The following is an 18,686-nucleotide window of genomic DNA, read 5'->3' as shown; positions in this document are numbered from 1 at the left end:
TCTGTACTAAGGGCACATCTAGACTACATTCCTCTGTTGAAAGAGGAATGTAAATGAAGCAAATCGAAAGTGCAAATGAAGTGCGGATTTAAATATCCTGTGCTTCATTTGCATATTTGCAACTGAGCGCTTTTTCGAAAAAGGGTTTTTCGAAAATGAAAGCGCGGTCTAGATGGGGTTCTTTAAAAAAAAAACATTTTTCAAAAGAACCCGTAGTCCTCATTTTTTCAGGAGTATGGGTTCTTTCGAAAAAGGGTTTGTTTTTTTTTCAAAAGAACCCTGTCTAGTCTGCGCTTTAACTTTCAAAAACCCTTTTTCAAAAAAACGCTCAGACTTGAATTTGCAAATGAAGCACAGGATATTTAAATCAGCGCTTCATTTGCACTTTCCATTTGCTTCATTTACATTCCTCTTTCAACAGAGGAATGTAGTCTAGATGTGCCCTAAGTGCAGAGAGGAGAAGCAGCCAATCCCAAAATCAATACTCTGAAGTCACCTTCAATAAAACAGAGATCCCTCCTTATTAAAGTGACACCTATTCCCCATTTTTTATCAGTTCATACCAATATGACAAAGAAATGAATGAGAACCTCACTAGTCTGTTTCTCCCAAATCCACCTATATGCTGTCTTCTGCACCACACCCTATATCCCATCTGCACTACAAAGCCACTATCCTCTCCTCTTTTAAGTCCTTCCTAAAGCCCTGCTTTTTCCATGATGCATACAAGGAATTAGCTAAGTAAAATAATATACTTTTTCATCTAAAGATGGAGCTTCACATCTCTACTGTGTGGGAGTTAGAGGCTTGAGGACACTGAAATTGATGCTGGGAATTGATGCCTCTTTGACAGCTACTCAAATAATAGAGAGAGAATTTCTAGGGTATCTAAAATTCTGCTCTCCCACCAGCATAATTTAATGTAATTTAATGTAATTTAATTCAATTAATTTGATCTCAACAGCACCAGCAGTTACCTGTATAAGAGACCTGAACTTAACCGTGTGAATTATAGCAAAACAACAAAACGTAGCAGTTGCATTCTCTTCTGTTCCATTTCTCAGTGGAATGATCCACTGTCATGAAAGTCATAGCCTCTTCATTCATGGAATTGCTAAAGACCACTGAGTAGCAGTGATACAGGACTGCACTCATCTAATACATACAGAGAGTTCCTGATATGGAACATGACTGTCTCTGAGGAGCAGATGGCTGTCAAAATATCCTCCATCACAATCAGTAGTCACACACCTAAACATCTATGGACTTTGAATTAAAGTTAAACAGTGAGACAACGATAGAGAACTGCTCTTGGATTTCATTGCTGGAATTTGCCTAACTCAAAAACATGTTTTTAAGAGCAAACCAGACTAATAGTTTGACTTTCACATTTCAAAGTATCATGAATATTTTTTTCTGAAGTAGAAAAAACAATATCTTAATACTATTTTTTCAAATTATAAAATATGCATTAATGTATTCAAGCCACTCATGCTATTCAAACACCACACAGTTGTTAACCCTGATTTTCTATTCAATAATGATGCACACCTGTGATTTTACAGCAAAAACAAAAGCAAAAAAAAAATAATTAGCTGGCCCTATAAAAAGTTTATTTATGTGTGGGACAAAATCTTATTTCAGTATTTACATTTAAAAAGGCAATAATATATAGAAACAAAGGCAGAAATAACAGCACATGATCAATATGTATTTACATAGTATTTTCATGAACTTAGAAAACATTTTTATTGATGCATTTAACTAACCAAAGAAGTTCCAGTAAAAATGCCTTTATTATATTCATAAAGAAGCATAATGGGCAGTGACACACATATGCCAAGAAAATATTAACCCTTTAATTTTGTAAAGTATAAAATGTCTATTTTAAAAAATATAAAAGATTTTCAAGACGAAGTTCAAAGTACAACAAAGTTTGTTCACCTGACAATTTTAACAAACAGATTACAAAAATCCACCACCCTATTACACGCTAAGGTGTTCTTAATAGCTAAGGCCCAATTCAGCAAGAATGTGCCTAAATTAATCTCTCTTCAGCAAAACATTTAAACACATACTTAATTTTAAGCAGACAACTGAACTGAACTGAGGAATTAAAGCAGTTAGTTGCAGATTAAAGTTTCAATATCAGTGTGATGATTTAAAAGCAAAACAAAAGACATAAAATAACAAGGCAAAGACGTAATCTCCTAGGGCATGTCTACACAGCAGCATTATTTCGGAATAATGTGAGTTATTCTGAAATAACGTACTGCATGTCTACATAGCAATCCCATTATTTCAAAATAAATTTTGAAATAATGGACTTCTTACTCCAACTTCTGTAAACCTCATTGTTTGAGGAGTAAAGGAGGTCAGGGGAAGAGTTCTCTATTTCGAAATAAGTGCTGTGTAGACCGTGACAAAAGTCGAAATAAGCTATTTTGACTTAAGCTACGCCACTGATGTAGCTCAAGTTGCATAGATTATTTCAAGTTTAGCCCTGCTGTGTAGACATACCCCTAGGCTGTGTCTAGACTGCAGGCTTCTCTCGGAAGAAGCTTTTCTGGGAGAGATCTTCCAGAAAAACTTATTTCTAAAGAGAGCATCCACACTGTAAAAGCAGATTGAAAAAGTGATTTGCTTTCTCGAAAGACAGCATCTTGCATTTAAGTTGTGGTTACAGGAAGTCCCCGGGTTACATGGATCCGACTTACATCAGATCCCTACTTACAAACGGGGTGAGGCAACCCCGCATTAGCTGCTTCCCCCCAGCAGACCAGGGAGACGCGAAGCTAGCGCCCCTCCCCCCCCAGCAGACCAGGGAGACGCGGAGCGGCTTTTCTCAGCAGACACCTCAGCTTGAGAATAAAAGACCGAGGGAAGTGAGGTGTGGGAGAATAAAACTGAGATCTGGAGAAATGTTTGGCTAGAGTTTCCCCTACAATATGTACCCGTTCCGACTTACATACAAATTCAACTTAAGAACAAAACTATAGTCCCTATCTTGTACGTAACCCGGGGACTGCCTGTACTATGGATGGAGTGGGCACCAGGGAACCTGTGCTTTTTCCTTTTTCCTCTTCTTTCGAAAAAAAACCCTTCTTTCCCATTCACACCCACCTTTTTATGAAAGAGCTCTTATGGAAATAGGAGTCTTCCTCGTAAAAAGAGGTTTACCGCTGTCAGAAAAACCCCTGCGTTCTTTCAACTTTCTGTCGAAAGAACGCAATTGCAGTGTGAACGTAAGTGTAGTTTTTCTGGGAAAATGGCCATTTTTCTGGAAAAACTCTGTTGTGTAGAAATACCCCTAGTTTACTACTGTCACTTAACTATTTGTTAATATTATTAAGCATTGGAAATGAACAGATGGTCAGATCACTTGATTGACTTAATATTCCAGAGTTGTTTTACCCTAATCAGAGATGTGATCACGGGCAACAATTAATTATAAAGCAAAATATGTTTTGTCCTCCCTCAATTCGGAAATCCCTGGTTTCAGATGATCCAATGTTGTTTTGCTACATTTAGGGGTGGGAAACTAGGATTCCCAGTTGATGTCAGAGTGATGTGAGGATTTCCTGCAGCCCAACACACAGTAGCTTTCTAACTAAAAATACAATAGGAGGGTGGATTGGCGCAGGAACTATCCCCATCCTGCATCCGAGGCTCTGTTCCTGGCCCCGCTTGTGAGATTGAGGATCCCAATCCCATGCCCAGAGCTCTGCTTCCAGCCTGGCGGTTGGCCCCATATCTACGGCTCCACTCTTGGTCCCTCACCCAGGGTTTCAGCTGCTGGCCCCTCACCTGCCCCCACCTGTGGCACAACCATCAGCCCTCTTATCCCTGTCATGTCCCCCTTCCTAGAGCCATGGTCCTGCTCCTAGCCCCAGCTCAAGGGTGGTTGGAGGGTGCTGACGGGGCAAGGTAAAAGTTTGGGGATCGCTGCTTTACAATTTTATTATCTGACTTTGAGTACCCCCAGTATAAAAAGTGTTCCAGTGCCACTGGGATGGTGGCACCTTATGTAGAAAGGGAAGAGAATTATTGTGAAAATGGAAACTGTAGTTATAGCCACAGAGTGATGTCGGGGAATACTGTTCCTTCTTTCCTATTGATCTCCTCTATGCACAACCTAGATACACATCCTACTGCGGGTCAGGGAGAAGGTTTCTTTGTAATAATTCCTACTGTTAAGAAAGGAACTTTAAAAATATTAGACATGTATTTTTAATATAAAGCATCAATGGTGTCCTTAATATTATGGAGCATATCCATAATATTTCACATATAAAAGCTGCCAAGTTTGAAATTAGTGTCAGTATTTCCTCTTCATCTATGGACTCACTGGAATTCTTTCAGGCATCAAAATGACTTGGAATAGAAGTTCATAATGCATTACAATTACAATTTGATCTGATTAGTAATGCCATTGCTTTGCAATCTTCTTCCATTGGTACAATAATGTCTCAAAATCTATCAGACCCTAAGGGTGAAATAATGTCTGTTCACCCCAACCGGAGTTTTGCTATTGAGTTTAATTGAGTCAGGATTTCACTCCATATGTTTTTAACAGAATCATCATGATTCTAGCAACAAGGTCATAATAAATGACCAACAAGTTGCGTAATAAATAGCAAATAGTCTCCCACAAATACATACTCTGTGGACTACTATTAATAGGATATAAACCATAATGCTTGCTATTACACTAAAATTCTATGAGTTTATCTTCATTGTACAAAGTCTGTGAGGTAATTCTGCCTATTAAATTCCTTATGGATTGTGGGCCATAGCTTTATGTCCAACATAAGGCCATGTCCCATAATTGCTAACTAGTTTTCCAGAAGGTTTGCTCCTCCCAATGATATGTAGCAACACTGCATTAAGAGGTTTTGCTTTTCCATGTGAAATACTTGAAGGCTGGTGCTTTGTGGACTTTATAAAAAAAATATTATCAGAAGTGTCCGTGTTGCTTTAGTCTTTAAGGGAAGTAATGAGTTTGGGGGGGGGGGAAGGATTAATAAATAAAAGAAAAATGGGCATGGTTTATGTAAATAATCGTATTTTTCAAAAAATGAAGGAAAATTAAGTATGTACAGTAAAACTCCGATAATCCGGCATCCAATTGTATGGCACTTCTGATAGTCCGGCATCAAAATGGCAAGACCCTAGTGAGTGACCTTCGGCAAAAAACGAGTCACAAGGCAGCAGTGACAGTGGCAGAACCAAGCAAAAAGGGTAAAAAAGGGTTAAAAAAACAAAAACATTACAGTATACTGTATACAGTATGTACAATAAAAAGGATTAAAATCACTTAATATACAGTATATACTGTGTATAGTATATATATAACCAGTTTATAGTACCGACTGATAGTCCGGCACATCCAATAATCTGGCACTACCTAGGTCCCAAAGGTTCCAGATTATCGGAAGTCTACTGTATTAATAAAAGAAGGAAAGTGATTCAAACATTAGATAGAGCTTGTTGGTAGACAATATTTGCAGGTTTTCTGTCTTTTGGTAGAATTCAAAAGGGGTGAGGGTGCAGTGAGGGCAGGGAGCTGTGAGGGTTGGGGGGCTCAGGGCAGGGAGTGGAGGCTGCTGGAGTGGAGGTGGTGGGGGCTCAGGGCACAAGGTTTGGGGTGTGGCATGTTCAGGGCAAGGAGTGGGGGGTGCAGAAATCAGGGCAGGTGGTTGGGTGGGGGGCTGCAGACAGGGCAGGGGGTCTCAGGATAGGGGGTGAGGGTGAAGGAGTATGGGCAGGGGGCTGGAAGGGCTGGGGGGTACAGGGCAGGAAGTGGAGGTTGCTAGAGTGAGGGCAGATGATGGGGGTCCAAAGGGATTAGTATGGGGGCAAAAGGCATGGGGTGGGGGACTCAGGTGAGGGGGAGGAAGGGGAAAAACTCAAGGCAGGGAGTAGGTGCAGAAGTGAGGGCAGAGGGTAGCAGGTGCAAACTCAGGGCAGCAGGCCCAGGGAAGGGAGCTGGGAGGTGGGGGAAGCTATTCAGTGGCTCCTCCCAGTGTGCCAGGTCTATGCTCTCCGGATGGTAGCTCCTCCCGGGGAGCCAGGACTACACTCTCCGGGGTCAGCTTGTCGGGAGGGGTAAAGAGGTGGGGCTCTGTGGAATGTCCACAGCCTCCAGGTGCCCCTCCCCCAGCCTCCAAGACTGTATCGGAGTGGGGCTCTGGGGCTGGCTCTGGCATCCAGCTGCCCTCCCCCGCACTGCAGCTAGTCCAGAGAGGTGGGATGGCACTCTGAGGGTTGGCCCGAGTCTGCAACTGTAGCAGGATGGGGGGCAGCACTGCAGGGGCCAGCTCCCACACACAACTACCCCCCACACCCTACAGCTGGTTGGGGGGGGAGCAAGGCTCTAGGGACCAGTCCCAGCTGTCAGCAGCTCCCACCCTGCCTGCAGTCTGTCAGCAGAGACAGGTGTACTCCACAGGTGCTCTCACCCTCTTGCTGACCCTCTACCCTCCAGCCTGTTGGAGGGGCAGTGTTCTGGGGTCTGGGCTGACCTACCCTGACTTGCAGCATGTCCAGAGGTAGCATGGATCCAGGGGCTGGCCTCCAGTATCCTCTACAAAACCCCATCCTCAGCTGGTTCTGTTGGGTGCAACTGCCCCAATGGTCACTGTGCAGTATAGTGTCCCTCCTTTCTGCCCACTCCCTTTCCATGTCCTGGAAAACATTCCCATTCCAGGCACTTCCCTTTTGCACTTTTTCAGGCACAACCAAATCCTGACCTTGCTTTAAGTTAGGGTGAGAGGAAGATGAATACCAAATTCAGCGGTCTTACTGTTTAGGAAGAGTTCTTAAACAAATGGACTCAGACAGACAGACAGACAGACAGACAGATAGATTTAGCTTCATAATGGGATGTAACCTTGAATTTTTTACCATTTCAAAACTACATGTGTTTAAATAACCACTCACAAAATAAATCATCAAAATCAATAAAGCAGTTTTGCCCTTCTGCAATTCCAAAAGAGTTAAGCTAATGCTTGTAAAACTGAATTAGTCATACATTTCATCCAACAGTGAATTTTGATTGCTGAGTTACAAAAACTTTCAAACAAACAGAAGTGCTCAAAGACCCATTCATATCATAATATAAATAGCAATGTTCTAGCTCACAGTATTTTCACTCTAAGACAACTTACACTGAAAAATAAGTCAGTCGCATGGTCCATTCAAGGTCATGCTATTTTAATTAACTGTGTACAGTAAAAAAATTACAGAGATATCATTGATAAATTATGCAGAAATTATTATAATAGTCTCATTAACCTTGTTCCAGCACATTAAAAGTTTTTTATAATTAAAAAGAGAATACAGATTAAAAAATGTATAAAGAATGTTATTGCACATTTTTCTTATATTATTGAACTATACTCTTGTGCAAAGCAATCTGGGAAGAAAACTTAATATATAATGTCTGTGTTCTTCATAGTACTCAGACTACATAATAGATTACATGGTGCAAGGAACCAATTGGCAAAATATATGGAAAAAATCCAGCTTTTTTAATAAAGAAGCTATGTCCTGGAAACTACTCCATTTGCCAGAATCCCCAGGTAAAAGATATAGACTAGCACAAAACAGAATTACATTGGAGAGGTAATTCCAGCTAGCAAGTTTCTTTCTGTCCAAGGACCTTGGCACATGGTTGCAACTTCACAGTATATAGCTAGGTTGTCTGGTCAGTGTGTTGAGGAGCCTGTCCAAAACTATACTAAATGATTGGATTGCAATGAATGTAATGTAAATGCAACCTGGAACTCAAGCCTTCTGCATCTCATTCAAGGAACTGCAAGTAACAGATTGGAGTCCTGGCTAATGTCACTGACCAATGTACTGAGAAAATTCTTTACAAATACAGACTGTAGTGAATCACTAACCACTTTGACTAATAAAACATTTGAGAAATGGTGAGGGCAGAAGACAGACACCGTTTAATGTACTTTAATGATGCATTCACTGAAAACAACCTAAAACTAAAATTAATTGAGAAAATAATTTCTTTAAAGTTTTTCTGTAAAGAAAAAGAGATGATAACCAAAATCAGATAAGGACATGTTTACTTATCTTTTTTCCTTTTGGACATATAAATTCAATGAAAAGTGCTACGCACTTTCTGAAATTACTACAACCCAGTCAAGACAAGACCAATTCACATTTCATTTATCTGAGGAGTCCCATGGTAACTTAGCCTTGGTCTACCCTTATTTCAAAATACAGTAAAACTCCATTAGTTCGGCATCCAATGCTCTGGCACTTCTGATGGTCTGGCACCATCGAGAACCCAGAAGTGCTCCGGGCAGCCGGACAATTGGAGCTGCTCTGCGCCTGGCTTCCCCAATTCAGTCGCTGCTGAAACTGACCATCAGATGAATAGGGGAAGTCAGGGGCAGGGCAGCTGGGGTGCTGCCGGGTTGGTCCCGTAGTGCTGCCCCTCGGGGCTGCGGGACCAACCCGGCAGCACTGCAGCTGCTCTTGGGGACGCCTGGGACAGAGCAGCTGGGGTGCTGCCAGGTTGGTCTCACAGCGCTGAGGGATGGCACTATGGGACCAACCCGGCAGCACCCCAGCTGCTCTGCCCCAGGCGTCCCAGATTCAGCCGCTGCTGAAACTGACCAGCAGCGGCTGAATCGGGGATGCCCGGGGCAGAGACGGACTATCGGAAGGGGGGCCTATGAGGGGTCTTGGCTGGCATCCCCCACCACCCCACCCCAGACCCCTCATAGCCTTCCCTTCAGATAGTCTGGCATATCTGATAATCCGGCACCCCCGGATCCTAAAAGTGCCGGATTATTGGAAGTTTACTGTAACAAGCAGAGCGTCCACATTACCAAGCCCGTTATTTCTAAATAAAGGGCTGGTTATTTTGAAATAAAAACTCCTGCTTTCCTTGGGGAATAAGCTTATTTTGAAATAGTTATTTTGAGAATTTTTATTTCAAATGTTATTTTGAAATAATTTCCTAGTGTATATATGCCATTAGAAACTAACGAATTTATTAGGGCATAAGCTTTTATGGGTAAAACCCACTTCATCATATGAGTTGGAACAGAAATTACACAGTTGGGGGTATATATAAAAACAACAAAAGTTACTTGTCAAGTGTAGGACCAGCATTAATGAGGCTAATCAATTCAGAGTGGATTGAACTGCCTTTGTAGTGTGCTAAAGGCAATTTCCCCTCTCTTGATATTCACATCACCACATCAAATGCTGTGAATGAGACACATCCACTCTGACTTGATTATCCTCATTAACACTGGTCAGACACTTTACAAGTAACTTCTTGTGTTGTTCTTATATATACCCCTACCTCTGTAATTTCCACTCCCAGTCATCTGATGATGTGGGTTTTACCCACGAAAGCTTATGCCCTGATAAATCTGTTAGTGTCTAAGACTACATCTACACTACAACATTATTTCAGGATACTGGAGTATCCTGAAATAGCTATTCTGTGTCTTCACAGCAAGCCCGTTATTTCCAGATATAACAGGCTTGCTATTCCAACGTCCCTATAAACCTCATTCCATGAGGAGTAAGGAACATTTCAGAATAGCCGATTATTTTGAAATTTGGCACTGTATAGACTATTGGCACTGTTTAAGCTATTTTGAAATAAGAGTGAAATAAGATACGCACTTTGCGTAGTTCAAATTGCGTATCTTATTTTGAGCTACGGTGCAGTGCAGAAGCACCCTAAGGTACCACAGGACTCTTCATTGTTTTTGCAGATACAGACTAACATGGCTACCTCTCTGAGACCTTTTACATTTATTTAGAAGCTGAAACACTATAGCAGGTTTCATGGAGCACAGAGCCCAAAGGTGACCCAGTACAACAACGTAGAATTGCTTTAAGTCTTTTCCCTTTCTCATCTTTACTTGTTGCATCAACTATTATGTCTCCTTGACTTCTGTCCTTCAAAATGTGACTTACAATACACTGCTGTACTCTGAATTTACCAATATGCCAGCTTAATATACAGTGTATAAATACCAGGTTATGTCAGTTGTTTGGAGATGTGACCTCACTGTAAACAATTGAACACACAGTAATATCCTTATGGAGACTAACTCAAAGTCAAACAGAATCTTCCCACTGATTTTAGGGAGCTTTGGATCAGGCCAATAATATTTTTCAAGCATTTGAATCTCATTGAAATTGAATCTCATTGAAATCTCATTGAAAACCACCATGAATAACAGGCCATCCACTAAAATGATGAAACTCAACTACAAAATTATACTAAGGAAGAATCTGGGGCAGCTGACACAGCTGTCCATTTTGCCCCCCAATCTGTACCAAGGTTGCCTTTTTTGGAGATAGAATACTGGCACTGAACTTATTTCCACCGCAGTATTAACTGGATTCCTATGGCTGAGCCTGAAATGCCTTAGTCTCCTTTCTCCCCCCCCACACACACAATCAACCACTGCATCATCATTATCAAGGCACCACTTATGAATGTGGTTGTCACTGGAGTTTACAACTGTTCTGCTCTGCCACCACTTCTCTGAGTGTCAGAAAACTGTTCCAAACCTTCTGTTACCCTCCCCTACCTGCCAATTTAGTTGAAAGGGCAGAAAGGGGTTACACGGAAAATCTAGTATCTTTAATCATATTCACTTTCCTGGAATTCTGTTAAACTACTCCAGGACTTATATATATTTATTTTTTTTAAAGGGGAAACAGATGACCAGTTAAAGTTTATGGTTCTGTCCTCTAACTTCCCTCCGGCTCCTGCAGCGAGCACCCTTTCCTCTCTGGTGTCAGGATATGAAATCCCCTTTCCCCAGCACCAGGCGATTGTTTTCATCGGAGATAAAGTGGAGGATTTTTCCTACAATGATACTGTACGGAAGCTAAAGCCGCCCTAAGGTGTCAGGGACCTGCCAAGCAGCAGCAAGTCACTACCTCCAGGGGAACACGCCCAGTGTCAAGCGGAGCCAAGGGTACCAGCTCCCAAAGCCAGCCTCCAGGCCACTTTCTCTAGATATGAAAGACTACGCTAGGGACGGCCAAAGCCCTATTGCTCCTTCTGGCTACGCGGCGCAGCGTGGTGCCCTGCATGGCCACAGCGTTACTCGATGCTAATGCTCCTCAACGCCTGTCACAAGGTTTGGCTCCTCGCCTCCCTCTCAGTGCTGCGGCTCCCTATGCGTGTTGGAGGCGCCGCGAGCTGCTTGCCTGACCCGGGATCCCAAGCTCCCCACCCCTGGCCCCGGCTCTGCCTGCAGCACCTCAGGGGGTGCCTGTGCGCCCCGGCCCGGCCCTAGCAAAGTTTGGCCGCCTCCCGCCCCCTGCAACCGCGGCAGCCTGTCACTGACGCACATTTAATTCCTCCAAGCACACAGGGCGCCGCTGCCCCTCGCAGCCTCCCCGGGGCCAGGTGCTGGACCCTGCCCAGAAAGGGGGGGTGTCAAAGTGCCGGAACAAAGTTACACGCCCCGCGGCGGGGTCTGCGGGCTGTCTCCCCTCCCCCACGGCACCCCATCTCCTCGCCACTCCCGGGCTGCGCCCTTCCCAGGCGCTGTCCCCGCTGCGCCCCGGCTCCTTGTCACCCCGTCCGGTCCGCCCCTGGCCCGCCCGCCGAGGCGCAGCAGGCACGCGGCAGCTGGCCCTTACCTTGCTTGACACACTTGAGCCGGATGGGGTCCTTGCAGTGCTTGATCACGGCCAGCACATCCCTGATGGTGAGCCCGGCCACGGGGGTCTCGTTCACCTCCAGCAGCAGCTCCTCCGGCACCAACTTGCTGCCGCTCTCATAGGCCACCTTGCCGGGCTTCACCTCCCCCAGGTACGGGAACTGCCCGTTCTCCGCTCCCCCTTTCAGCTCAAAGCCCAGCTGCCCCTCTTGGTTCCTGCCTAGGACAATCTCGTGGACTCTGCTCGTCCAGTGGCTTTTCTTTTTCAAGCCCTTGGACATTGCAGTGGGGATGGGCTGGCGGAGTCTCCCCGGCGTGCTGGGTGCTGGTCCGGAGCCTGGCTCCTTTTTGGGGCGGGGGGCTGGGTCCGGGGCTGCGGCGGCTCCCGGCCGGCTGCAAGGCACCGCAGGGGCCGTGGCCGCCGGGCGGCGAGGAGGATGGAGAGGTGGGGAGTGGGGGTGACTCTGCCCGTGCCTGGCTGTCAGTCTGGGTGTGTTTAGCGGATGGCCATGGCAGCTGCGGCAGCCGGGACCCTGGGAGTGCGAGTGTGTGTGTGCACTAGTTGTACAGTAAGTGGCAGCGGGGAAGGAGGGAGGGGAGCGGGCGGGGAGGGAGGGAGGGATGGAGACGGCCCGGAGAGGAGGAGGGGGAGGAGCAGGACTGTGTGTGCTGGGGGAGGGGGGTGTCTGATCACGCTCGCCTCCAGCCTGACCCGGTAGTGAAGACCCAGAGAGAGGCTGGCTGGCACGGCGGGGAGAAGGCGGAGAGCAGCCGGGCTGGGTGGGGAGGAAAGGGAGGCCCCGGGAGCTGCAGCCTCCCCACCCGGCCTGGCGCCCGGCCGAGCCGCGGACGGGGAAAGGGCAGCAACCCCTGCAGCGGGCGGGCAGGGAGCGAGCGGGTGACAGCGCGGGGGGCCCTCCCCTTTGCAGCCCGGGAGGGATGGAGCGGGACGGGCCCCGCCAGCCGGGATCCCATCGCTGAAGCTCCGACCCCCCGCGGGTCCCGGACCAGGCCTGCCCGCTCTGCGGCACGGCTGCCCAGTGCAGCGCGTAGCCACGGCACCCACCTCCCTCCCGGCTCCCTCTGCACCCCTAGCGCCCCCTGGCCTCGACCCAGCGCCCGGCCGCTCATCCGACCCCGGAGCACCTGGGTACAGCAGCGCTGACCTCCAGCCCCATTCCCTACTGCCCAGTGCCCATATCACCCCAGAGCCGCTCCCTGCCTGGCCCCAATTCCACTCCCACCCCTGCTGAGGGGTCTCTGTGGGCACAGGGGCATCACAGCCATAAGCAACTGCAGCCTCAGAGCTGCCTAGCTTCCACTCCCTCCTGCTGCCTGTGACTGCCAGTCACTGCTCCTTGTTTGCCAGGTTACATTGGGAGTTCCCCAGGGCAGGGAATGTGGCTTCTGTTGCTGCCAAGTGCCTGGCCCCTTTGTGGGCCTATGCTACAAGCAACAATGGTGGAACAGGAAGGAGAAAGTGAAGAAATCCTCTCCTGCATCCTGCCTTTACCTACATTCCCTGCCTATCCTCTTGCTCCTAGTCACCCATTGATAGAGCAAAAATGATCCGCAGAGATCTGCATCAATATCCACGGATATGGATATCCACAAATATAAAGTGGGTATCTGCAAATCTGCAGATATGGATGTAGATATCCACAGCTAATGTTGGCGGATGCAGATATAAATTGTGTGTGGATATCTTGCACATTTGCAGATACCCACTTTATATCTGTGGATATCCATATCCGTGGATATTGATGCAGATATCTGCGGATCATTTTTGCAGATATGGATACAGATTCACATTTTGTGTCCACACAGGTCTCTACCATTGAGTCAATTCAGCTCAGTCCCTTAAAGCAAAACATGGGAATAATGTGGTGGGGCCAGGAAGGGTGATCCAGTTATTAGGATGGTAGCATTTGATTTCTGGAGACCTGGCTTCATCTCTCTGCTCTGCCACAGATTCCTGTGTGAGGGGGCAAGTCACTGAGGTCCAGATCCTCAGAGTTATTTAGGTGCATAAATCAGTGGATGTTAGGCACTTAGGCTGTGTCTAGACTACATGGCTCCATCAATGGAACCATATAGATTAGGGTTGTAGGCAAAGGGAAATTAAGCGGCGATTTAAATAATCGCCGCTTCATTTAAATTTAAATGGCTGCCGCGCTGAACTGACAAACAGCTGATCAGGATATGATGAGGATATGAATGCAGGTACATGTGAATTGGATGCAGAATTAGAAATAGCTGATCAGCTGTTTGTCGGCTCAGCGCGCTAGTCTGAACGCTCCGCGGTTGACATCAAAGCCCTTTGTCGACCACCCCGTTATTCCTCGTGGGATGAGGTTTACCGGGGCGGTCGACAAAGGGCTTTGATGTCAACCGCAGAGAGTCCAGACTAGTGCGCTGAGCCGACAAACAGCTGATCAGCTGTTTGTTGGCTCAGCGCGGCAGCCATTTAAATTTAAATGAAGCAGCGATTATTTAAATTGCTGCTTCATTTCCCTTTGCCCAATAAACAAATCTACATGGCTCTGTCGACAGAGCCATGTAGTGTAGACGTACCATTAGATACCTCTGGGGAGTTAAAACAGGTTAACAGCACTTCCCAATTTAGCTTGAGGAATAGCATATTAAAGACTTTGAGATGCTAAGACACTATGCTATAGAGGAGCTATAAATCCATCTAAAATAGTGAATTGGATGCTTTGAAAAATCAGTAAATGGATTTGGAATATGTAGTTATGAAATTAGATGTTCTTGGCTTGAGCAAGCTTCAAATGGTGGCAAGACGAACGTGACAGCTATGAATCTTGAGGCCCCATTAATATGTTTAGTCATAACTGCTCTGAATTTACACAGAACCCTGTAGTGCCTCTAGGTTTAGTGACTCCCAAACTTACAGTTTATTGGATACTATTGCCATAGAACAAGTTTTCTAAGCCTGGTTACCATGATGCCAGGGGAAAGGGAGGTTCCACCCCCATCAAAGTTCAGGTGGACTTTGCCTGGTGAAGAGAGTATGGGACAAGTGCAAGTTTGAGAAGAATAGGGAACATCAGCAGGATAGATGAGTGAATGGTTTGTGGGACCCTGCCCTCTCTGTTACCTGTCAGCCCTCAACCTTCACACTCCTTGCCACAACTTTCTGGATTATCCAGGCTGCCCAGTGCTCCCTGATTCCAAGCACTCCAGCTGTTCAACACCATGCTATCCTTGCCTCACATTGAGCTGACCCTCACTGCTTAAGTTTTGCTGCTTTAACACCCTCTGATCTGTACTTCCCCCACACTCAGATGTAGAATTTTCTAGCATGAAAATGAAGAAATGCATCCACCCCTGGGCTTTATAGACAAATGTATGAATGTCTCACTTCCTAAAGAAATGGATTTCCCTACTAAGTAAAGACTGACCAAACATGGACAGGGAAAACTCCATACTTTAGCTGAAACGTTGGTTGACCTAGCCTTTAAAAGGCAAGAGATTTCCTCTCACCTCATCTACATGGGTGTACTATGTGCATGTGCAGAATGGAAGAATGATGAGGATATGAATGCAGGTACATGTGAATTGGATGCAGAATGAATGAAGGGTGGGATATAGTATGCGTGGAAGAGATTACTGTAGTTTAGAAGTTGTAAAATGTTTTTGAAATGTTAATGGAAAAAATGGCACTATTTGTCAATGAAATTTTTCACAGAAATGTGTTGTTTTTTGACTATCTCTATTGCACTAGCACATGGGTGCAAATTAAATGGGTACCCGTGGAAGGGTACAGTGGTACAACAAGCAAAGAACAAAGACCTTGATCCTACAAGCTGTTTAATATGGACTTCAGAGGGATTCTGTGTGGGTGAAGGAATCCACTCACATGGGGCAGTTTGCAGGTTTGGGGCCAAAGGAAAAGGAAAGAGAAAAGAACCATAGAAAAATTAAAATAAAAACATAAAATAGCAGTAAAAGGGTGAATGGCTTTTCCCCCTGACCCACCACTCTATTGTTTTGCTTTCTAGTTGTGAAAAAAGAGAAAGCATGTAAATAGCTGAGAATAGGGAGTAAGAAGCCTCATCCTTTTGACCCACCTTGAGCTTCCAAAATCTTACATATATCTTCACTGAAAGCCTCAGCCCTATAAAAAGTGTCCTAATTTTTTCATTAAGAAAATGCGGTCACCCTGTTAATATGGGAACAGCAGTCATGAGCTACAGATAATAAAGATTCAATTTATAAATAACCTAATATTCACCAGAACACACACACACAGAGAGAGAGAGAGCTCTGACACCTGCCAGTGCTCTGGCTTACTAGAAGTTTCCCTGGAATAATAGCTTGTATCTGTTATTAACTTAAAACATATTTGTCAGAGGTGGGGAAGAGGACTGCATTATATTTCCCCATCAATAGGCCCCAAGATTAATTTAGCTTTAATCATTGGGGTTATTTAAGATTTCCAGAATTAGTTAAAATCAAGCTGACATTAACTGTAGCAAACTATTGTGCTACATATCCCTCTCCTGTCTATTAAAAGAGTCTGTAGGTTCCATTTTAAATATATTGCTAGCAGTATGAATCTGTTTGAGATAGTAATTTGTAACTCCTTTAGATTTGTATCACTTTGATTTATCCTGCTATAGTTGTAAAACAGATAGGGCTTGTCCAGAAGCCGTATCCCAGAACAGAGTGGAGTGGGATTGGGGTTTGGGGTAATTGGATTAACTTTGCCTTTGTAAGTGCCCAACAGTGTCCTTTGCTCCACATGCAGAGAGCTTTTTCCACAGATGAATCCTGTTTTCCAGCAATGTCGTGTGTATAGTGAGGGCATAAAGATGTGCATGAGGGGAAGGAGTGAACAGTGTGTATGTTGGGGATCATGCCAAGTGGGGTACATATTGTCCCCATACTGGGCCTGTGAAGATCAGGGTAGAAGCACACTTGGGGATGTATTATCTTTCCACAGCCCTCTTTAACAGTTCCAGGAGCAATTGCAGGCTGGGTAGCAGATTCAACGAAGTTGCCCCATCAGGGACTAGAGAGGTAAGGATCAATTCCAAACACAGTGGTTACGTCTAGACTGGCATGATTTTCCGGAAATGCTTTTAATGGAAAAGTTTTTCGTTAAAAGCATTTTCGGAAAAGAGCATCTAGATTGGCACGGATGCTTTTCCGCAAAAGCACTTTTGCACAAAAAAGCCCAGATTGCCATTTTCGCGATCAGGGCTTTTTTGCGCAAAACAAATCTCAGCTGTCTACACTGGCCCTTTTGCCCGAACGGGAGCAGCATAGTATTTCCGCAAAAAGCACTGATTCCGTACATGAGATCATCAGTGTTCTTGCGGAAATTCAAGTGGCCAGTGTAGACAGCTGGCAAGTTTTTCCGCAAAAGCAGCTGCTTTTGCGGAAAAACTTGCCAGTCTAGACACAGCCAGTTAGTGTAGAGATTTGAGGCCTCTCTGCAGGTGGTTTGGTCTCCCCTGGGATCCAAACTTGTAACCTTTTCTACTTGGAGAAATCTTGGGTCTCCGAGGATACATTTATACTCTGGCACTATTTTGGGATATTTCCGGAATCCCAAAATAGCTATTCTGCGTCTTGACAGCGGACCCATTATTTAGAAATATCTTTTGAAATAATGGGCGCCCTATTTCAACATCCCTGTAAACCTTGTTCCATGGGGATTAACGGACATTTCAGAATACTGGTTTATTTCGAAGCTATTTTGAAATTAACTGGAAATAAGCTACGCAATTTGCCTAGCTTAAATTGTGTAGCTTGTTTCGAAATAAGGGTGCAGTGTAGACGCACCCTAGTAGAGTTATTTGAAAGATCTCAGTGGTGGGTCACAGACCTTCCTTGAGGCTGTCTCTGGATGAGCTGAAATACCACTACGCCTATCTACCAACCCTTTGTAGCATTTCCTGCTGAGCCAGAGCCTCTCGTCTCCCCTAGTGATGGCACAGAGTTGGGGTAACAGCCCCCAGCAGAGCAACACAGACACTGACATCTGCTCAGCTCCGGGAAGGCTGTCAAAGGGACTTGACACAGCATCTAGATGCACACTCCCAATGGGATCAGTTCCCCAGATAAATTATTCTTACTTTGCATAAAAGTTTAGTTAAAAGTTGTTCGTCCCTTTTATCAATGAAAGAGAGATATGCACAGTTGTTGTTCCCCCAGGTAACAATTCTTTTACACTGGGTTTTATTAATAAACAAAAATGATTTATTAAGTTTAAATAGGAGTACCTAAGTGATTGCAAGTAATGGCAGATAGATCAAAGTTACTAAGCAAACTAAAACAAAACACGCCAGCTAAGCTCAATACTCTAAGACACTTGTTACATGCAATTTCTTCACCAACAGTAGTTCTAATAATCTTTTCTCACAAGCTAGGTAGCCTCCTGCTTTGGGCCTAATCCTTCTTCCTGTTCAGTCTCAGATGTTTCCAGCAGCCATCTTAGGTGATAGCCAAGGGGTCTCCTGGTATCTGGCAGTTGCAACCCTATAGTTTGGTTCCATGTAGGGTGATCATCTCCTGCAGCACTAACACAAGACTGTTTTTACACTGGGATGTCTGTGCAAGTACAAGTAACAATAGTATAGAATTAATCAAAGAAGACACAATTCCAATATATCATTAGAGTCTAAGCCTATAACCACAAACATGTGTAATTTTACTGTTGGAAGTAACATTAGGCACATAAGCATATGCACTTGTATTAAGTAAAAGTAAGCGTAACAATGTGGGCTTGAGAGTTGGACTGTTACCTCCCTCTACCATCCCATCAATAATTCAATAAAAGGTAACCAAATTTCAAACTACTTTCCAAATGTTGAGTCTTCTAATAGATGATTTTCTCCCAAGCACTTGTATGTTCCAAATGACGACATATTATTAGACTTCTGGATTGTTATTGTAGACATTTCTTCTCTCTGTAGCAAGTAATGTATATCAGCTCTCTCGGGTTAAGATATTAAATTCCTCTTTTTTTGTAAAGGAAAGAGT

At 44.7% G+C, this 18,686-nt stretch overlaps 1 protein-coding gene across 16 annotated transcripts in view; it reads right to left on the bottom strand.

The window, feature by feature from the left end:
• The window catches only part of MAGI2 (membrane associated guanylate kinase, WW and PDZ domain containing 2), a 1,141,222-nt gene extending 1,128,692 nt beyond the window's left edge, over window positions 1–12,530 (bottom strand). For 4 of the 16 annotated variants that reach the window (XM_075926590.1, XM_075926502.1, XM_075926517.1 and 1 more), the window contains exon 1: window positions 11,656–12,305. In XM_075926590.1, the coding sequence (XP_075782705.1) occupies window positions 11,656–11,956 (301 nt within the window). In that variant the 5' untranslated portion in view covers window positions 11,957–12,305. Of the gene's footprint in view, window positions 1–11,655 lie in introns of all 16 variants that reach the window. The other 12 variants (XM_075926526.1, XM_075926542.1, XM_075926535.1 and 9 more) reach the window with 6 other exon arrangements.
• Window positions 12,531–18,686: the final 6,156 nt, after the last annotated feature.

The sequence above is a fragment of the Pelodiscus sinensis genome, chromosome 1, assembly GCF_049634645.1.
Source record: "Pelodiscus sinensis isolate JC-2024 chromosome 1, ASM4963464v1, whole genome shotgun sequence".
Taxonomy (NCBI): Eukaryota; Metazoa; Chordata; order Testudines; family Trionychidae; genus Pelodiscus; species Pelodiscus sinensis.
This window is presented reverse-complemented; position numbering and strand designations above follow the sequence as displayed.